The sequence below is a fragment of the Triticum dicoccoides genome, chromosome 2A (genome assembly GCF_002162155.2).
Source record: "Triticum dicoccoides isolate Atlit2015 ecotype Zavitan chromosome 2A, WEW_v2.0, whole genome shotgun sequence".
Lineage (NCBI taxonomy): Eukaryota > Viridiplantae > Streptophyta > Magnoliopsida > Poales > Poaceae > Triticum > Triticum dicoccoides.
In genome coordinates this window covers 512,746,547-512,753,757 of record NC_041382.1, presented here as the reverse complement: position 1 = coordinate 512,753,757, position 7,211 = coordinate 512,746,547, and the positions used below count along the sequence as shown (strand labels likewise).

At 45.1% G+C, this 7,211-nt stretch overlaps 1 protein-coding gene across 1 annotated transcript; it reads right to left on the bottom strand.

Annotated features, from left to right (window-relative positions):
• Positions 1-2,291: 2,291 nt before the first annotated feature.
• Positions 2,292-3,499, bottom strand: LOC119355098. The gene has a single exon (XM_037621884.1). It carries the CDS (start codon positions 3,325-3,327, stop codon positions 2,617-2,619), a length of 711 nt encoding a protein of 236 aa, XP_037477781.1. The 5' UTR covers positions 3,328-3,499; the 3' UTR covers positions 2,292-2,616.
• Between the last annotated feature and the right edge of the window lie 3,712 nt (positions 3,500-7,211).

Genomic DNA, 7,211 nt, shown 5'->3' with positions numbered 1-7,211 from the left:
ATTTGTATTCTATTTATAAAATAACTCCATGTAATGAATAAATGGGTTTTGAACTACAAGTGATAGCTAGAGCTATGCTAAAATTATGAATTAGAGCCGGCGGTTTGAATAGTCACTCAACATGTGTTTTGATTGGATAATTAGTGCCACATACGCATAAGTACATATAAATACGTCTCGAAAACTTATAGAGTGACCATATTGAACAACTTAGGCCTGTTTGGTTCGGCTGTGGATTTCTAAAAGTAGGTGTAAAAAACCTGCTGTGGAAAAACAGCTATGGAAAATCTGATGTGAAAAAGATATAGGTCATTTAGCAAACTAGCTGATACAGCTTTTTCAGATTTTGGCCCGCAGCGGAATCAGATTTTGGAAAGCACGTCCTAGACTGCTTCCGCTTTTGGTTCAGATTTTGGCAGCGGATTTCTGGAATCGGATTCTACTGGGTTCGCCCTTTGGTTCAGATTCTGCTGCGCGGCAGCAAAATCCGTCGATAAAAGCTGAACCAAACAGAGCCTTAAGCAACCTCCGTGACCATATTTAGGGCATTTTGAAGTTCAGTTGCCAAAATGGGACAGATGATTTTTGCTCATTTTATACCTCGGAGGCTCGGAGCAGCTTAGCAACAGAGTATACAGAGGTACTCCAGCAGCCGGGCGCCGTTCGTCCAGGAAACTATAAATGATTAGTAAAGCCCTTGAGATGATAGCAAATGTGCAGTGTAGTGCAGGGGAGTTAGTTCTCGATTCTCATTGAATGGAGCCAGACAGTGAACTTATTCTCAGCAACAGCCCCCGCAGACCCACAGAAAAAGAGTGGCACCACAATTACAAATGGTGTGATCCTTCAATTGGCTGGCAAGGAGAATAGGGTCCAGCTCCAGCTCCAGCCAGCAATTGACTAAGAAAAGCACAGCACCCAAATGTGGAAACCACAATGGGAAGAGGAGCACAGAGGAATAAAGCAAGATCCGGCTAGAAAAGGGCAGCAGCAGAACAAACTTCCCCATCAAAGGAGCAGCGGATGTGGAAGAAAGTGATTGACTCACAGTCTAAACTTTATCTATATCCTAATCGTCTGGGCAGACCACAATCGAAAGAAAGCACCAGGCTTGGCTATCATTTTGCCTTTGGTGACTTCAGTGCTGAACGCAAACAACAAGCATGAGGACTTGCTAACAGAACTCAAAGTGACACCGGAAACTATAGTAAGAGAACCATCTTCATAAGCGTACAAGTTCTGAGCTCTATAATGTATTGTATAGCAGGTTAAAGGGGGGGAATACATGGTTCAGGGTCCCTAAATACATAGCGCTTCATCAGATGAACATCTCAGCCTAAGGTGAGCAGAAAACAGAATACATCAAGCATTTAACAAGATCATGCGATCTTATGGCAGGAATAAAGCTAGAGTTTTCAGCAGTGTATGCCACAGCAAAGCATGAGTATCGACACAGAAAGAGAAAACATCATCGAATGGTTCAAAGAAGTTGGTGCTGTTTATCTATTTTGCTGGATAAGACCAGATGGTTGCCACTAAAATACTACACCTAAACATAGCAATCAGTTTAGTTTTGAAAAGAATGGGCGTAGCAATCAGTCATTGTGCCACCAATCTAAACTAGTAAATCTTTTATAAGATGTATAAATTCAAGTGTAGAGAAGTACTCCCTCCGTTTCTAAATACTCCCTCCGTCCGGAAATACTTGTCATCAAAATGGATTAAAGGAGATGTATCTAGACGTATTTTAGTTCTAGATACATCCCTTTTCATCCATTTTGATGACAACTATTTTCGGACGGAGGGAGTATAAGTCTTTTTGGAGATTCAAATGCGGACTACATACGGAGCAAAATGAGTGGATCTACATTCTAAAATATGTCTATATACATCCGTTGAACACTAGCAACAGAGGGAGTACTAAGAAAAGCTCACCTAATAAGACTTATACACTAGAATACCTTATGACTGGAGAACACTGGCAACAGCCACCAAGGCACCAACCAAAGTTCTTACCACGGCATACGCGGCAATGCTTTCCAACAAGCATAATTGGTTGATGAGTTTGGTACATTGCTTGCAGTTCGTATGTGGGATCATACTGTTGACACAATGACTTTCTGAAATTCTCTAGGAAGTAGGCAGGCATGGTTGAACAGCATATCAATCACGATTAGAGAATGCACATACGGCAAGAAACAAACATGAAAAATTAACCTTACCACAACAAAATGCAATTGTGTGATATCACTAGATAAAGAAATAAAACCGAAATACCATTTGGATAGGAGTGGACAAAAATAAACCTTGAGAATTGTCGAGATAAACTCAACAGCGTTGACAAAATTGCCCTTCCCCCTGAATTACAGAAAACTCCCAATTTACGAATACATGACACAAGTTCTTATTACTGTTGAAACTTCAGTAATAACAGACACATCCTTCCAATTCACTGAGATCAAAATTGCAAGCAGTTGCACACGAAAAAACTCAACCTGTTACCTTACTTTCTCATCTTCCCTCCCGATCTACAACGCCACAAGAATTATATCCTAATATAACCAATCTATGACTCTAATCTGAATAGAAGGCCAGAGCCACATCACCTCGCCCGATTCAGTCGAGCCATCCTGTTTGCCGGAGCACAGCGTCGCGTACCCGTCGAAGATCTCGGCCCTTGAGCGTGCGACCGGCGCCCTCCAGCATCGAGAAGGGGGCGGTCGGCCCGGCGCCACCAGCAGACGCGCGCGCGACCATCTCGTGCGGGGGCAGCATGGCGGCCTCCCCGTGCCGGAGCTCGTCATCGTCGTCCAGTTCGTCCCACTTGTCCATTGCCGGCTTCGGGGGCGGGCGGACGGGAACCTTAACTGGAGCCGACTGGTGATACTGCAGGGCCGGTGCGCGGTTCTTGGGCCTCGGGTTCGCCGGGATAGCCCACGCGGCGGAGGCAGGGGACTGGGTGGGCGACAGCGAACCACCAGATGCCGAAGTGGCAGCCGCGATGGTGGCCTTGCGCCGGAGCAGCGTGGCCGGGGTGGCCGCGACAGCCGACGCCGCTGCCCCGCTCCCGCCCCCGGCGCGGCGAACAAGGAGCCTTTTGTCCCCCTCGTGCAGCGCGGCGAGGAGACCGAGGTGGCTATGCGGAACCCGGGTCGGGCTCCCTGGCCCGTCGGGCCGCGCGTCCGAGGCGGCGACTGGGGCAGAAGAGAACATGAAGTCGTCCTCGTGGAACTCATCCCCGGCGACGAACGACGACTCCGTCGGCGACGAGAACAACCCGACGAACCGCTCGGTAGCCGGCGACCGGCGCGGCCGGTACTCGTCCATGGGCGCGCGCTCGGCCGCTCCGGCGAGGGGGTCAGGGCTCAGAGGGGAGGCGCGCGCGCGCGTGCGGGTGGGGGTTGAGGGCCCCGTGGGCTCGGGGTCCCAGCGATGGGAGGCCGGGCGACGTGATGGGGATGGGGAAGGGGGGAGAGAAGGTAAGGAGTTCTGGTGGGTTTCACTTTTTATGGGCGCGGCTGCGATCCACCGGAAGGGTCACCCCGCCCGGCTTTGTTGCCCGGCTCGGTTGGACAGGCTGCAACAAGAAGTTCGAGGTTCAGACGTTGTACTCCGTATTTTGGTTCGACTTACAGATTGACTAAGAAAAAAAATCAGAATATGATCATTTTATTTAGGTTGATTGAGAAACGAGACGATTTTAAGCCAACACTGGCTCCCTTATTTTAGCTCGATATAGATTGATATTGTATAATTATATTAACAATCTTATATTTACTAGTATTGGAGGCATCTATTATCTTCGTCTCAAATTAGTTGTCTTAAATTTGTCCAGATACGAATGTATCTAACACTAAAACGTGTCTAAATACGGATGTCTCTAACACTAAAACGTGTCTAGATACATTGGTATCTAGAAAAATCCGAGTCAACTAATTTGAAACGGAGGTAGTATTAAATATCTTGTTATTCTGACCAAAGTTTGAGAGCAGACGCGTTTTATTTTTCTCTCTTGCTAGTTCATTTATGATCTTTTGCTAGACACTATCCGTATTTAGAGAAATTTAAGACAAGTAATTCAAGACAGAGTGGATACTAGTCTTCAATTGAGAGAGAATAAGTCAAATTTACTTTATAGTGATTTCTTATGTTGTGTTCTGGTCTATCTTATTCGAAAAAACGTCTTACATTATTAAAAAAAAATCTTATTTAGTTCGAAAGAGATCAACTCGATATCGTTACAAACTAAAAAGAGTCACTTTTTACAGTTCAACCTTGAGTTTCGCTCAGTTTGAAAACTCAAATTTTAGTACAAACTAAGTTGACTCTAGTCCAACTCGCTCGGACTCGACTTGTTTGCAGCCTTAGGTGGATACTAGATAAGGGAAAGGCCAAAAATCAATGCAATCGGGTACTCCAAAAAGGCAAAGATCGACGACACCTCACCATCTTAGCAAGCTCTCGTGTGAAAAATTGAGGTGGAAGGAAAAGCATGAAAACGAACACAAGATCATCAAGGGAGAGTTAGAAGCCTTTTTCAGGCTGTATCAATGTGCGCTAGTGCGAGGAGTTAGATTATCTTAGGCGATGTAGGTGGAGTTGGCATTGCATGCTTCCTGTAAGGTGCAATATGTACTCCTACTTGCTAACATGGAGCAATTCTCTATCCCATCATCTACTTTAATATATAGTGCACACGCTTATGCGTATTTGAGAAAAAATACTCCAAAATTAAGATGCTCCAGGCTATGCCACTCTAGCTATTTATATATCTTTTTATTTCTTTGTGGTAGAAGAATTATAATGCCCAACTGAACAAGTTACAATATGCCCTTAAGCCACTTGACGCTTAAGTGATTTCGATTCACAACTCAGTGAATCAAAAATTACCGATCATGATCTGAAAAATAGTAAATTTATATCTCAAGACTATCAAACGTAGGAAAATAGATTCATACAAAAGATTCTTTCATAGGCATATACCCTCCAAAAGGCTACTTAACATAAGTAATTTATTCTGACAAAGCATCTACAGTCGGATCTAGCAAATCCGGTGTCTGCGGACGTGTCTGGACACGTTCACGGATAGTGACCGATCATCTCTCAAATGTTTGCGCCCACAATTGTATGCTTCATTAGCAAATCCACAAAATCCTAGGTCTAGCCTTCCTTGGTTGTACCTAACAGTGGCAGTTTACACTCCCTTGTTGAAGACACTATCTAGAGATTACTCGGTCCTTCTCTTTCGGGTGAAAACTGATGTCGCTTGAAACTGCATCGGTATTTCCTCAAAAAGGAAGGGATGATGTAGTACAGCTACGGTAGGTATTCCCCTCAGTTATGAAACCAAGGTATCAATCCAGTAGGAGAACCGAACAACACTATATAAACGGTACCTGCACACAAAGAACAAATACTTGCAACCCGACACGTATGATGGGTTGTCAATCCCTCTTCGGGTAACGGCTCCAGAAATTGTTAAATTGATGGGATAAAAATTGTGGTGTATTGGTGAAAGGATCGAAATGGTTGACTAGAGGGGGGTGAATAGACAACTACCAATTTTTATCTTTTCTTAAAAAATTAGGTTTAGCAACATATAGATTGTCTAGATATGCAACTAGGTGAGCAACATATATGATGCAAACAACAACAAGAAGTGCAAGCAAATGATACAACACACCAATAGCTTGCACAAAGTAAAGGGAAGAGATAACCACAAGTGGAGTCGGTGGAGACGAGAATGTGTTACCGGAGTTCCTTCCCTTTGGGGGAAGTACGTCCCCGTTGGAGCGATTGTGAGGATTCGTTCGCCCACGTTGGTTCGTCTTCTTCATGGACTCGATCTTCTTCCTAGCGGGATTTCATGCAAGATGACCGCCACCTTGGATCTCACTACTATCTTTGCTATGCTAGTTGTCTCAATGTTATCGCTATGTCGCGCTACCTACCACTTGTTTATCAAGCCTCCCTAATTGCCATGATAGATTCTAACCTTTTCACCCTCCCTAACAAACTGTTGTGTGGCTATGTTACCGCTTTGCTCAGGCCCTCTTATAGCGTTGCTAGTTGCAGGTGCAGTTGCAGGTTGTTCCATGTTGGGACATGAATGTCATGGATATTTCTTGGGATATCACAATATCTCTTATTTTAATTAATGCATCTATATACTTGGTAAAGGGTGGAAGGCTCGGCCTTATGCCTGGTGTTTTGTTTCACTCTTGCCGCCCTAGTTTCCATCATACCGATATTATGTTCCTTGATTTTGCGTCCCTAATACGGTGAGGGTTTATGGGCCCCTCTTGATAGTTTGCTTTGAATAAAACTCTTCCAGCAAGGCCGAACATTGGTTTTATCATTTGCCTAATAACAACTAAAACTCGCATAGGGACTTTCTGGACCCCCAGGATTCTTAATCAACCCCCCGGGCCAGTGCTCCTCATGAGTGTTGGTCCAAACCTGTCAACCGTCGGTGGCCGCCAGGGGCAACTCTGTTATTTTGGCCTATCGGAAGTTTGGACAATCCGGTCGTGGCCTGAGAGGAGATACGCGCGGCTACTATCAGGGTGTCGGCACGTCGGGAGGTCTTGCTAGACTTGTTTTACCATTGTCGAAATGTCTTGTGCACCGGGATTCCGAGTCTGATCAGAGGGTCCCGCGATGGAGGATTGTCTCCGCGGATCGTGAGCTTGTCATGGGCTAAGTTGGGACACCCCTGCAGGGTTTAAACTTTCGAGAGCCGTGCCCGTGGTTATGTGGCAGATGGGAATTTGTTAATATCTGGTTGTAGAGAACTTGACACTTGACTTAATTAAAAGACACCAACTGCGTGTGTAGCCGTGATGGTCTCTTTTCAGCGAAGTCCGGGAAGTGAACACGGTTTGGGTTATGTTTGAACGTAAGTAGTTTCAGGATCACTTCTAGCTTCACGACCGCCACATAGCCTCTCATCTTACTCTTATTTGCGCATGTTAGCCACCATATTTGCTTAGTGCTTGCTACAACTCCACCTCATTACCTTATCCTACCCAGAAGCTTAAATAGTCTTGATCTCACGGGGGTGAGATTGCTGAGTCCTCGTGACTCACGGATACTTTCCAAATAGTTGCAGGTGACAATGATACCGATGCAGGTGATGCTACCGAATTCAAGTGGGAGTTCGACGAGGACCTTGGTCATTATTATGTTTCGTTTTCTGATGATCATTAGTG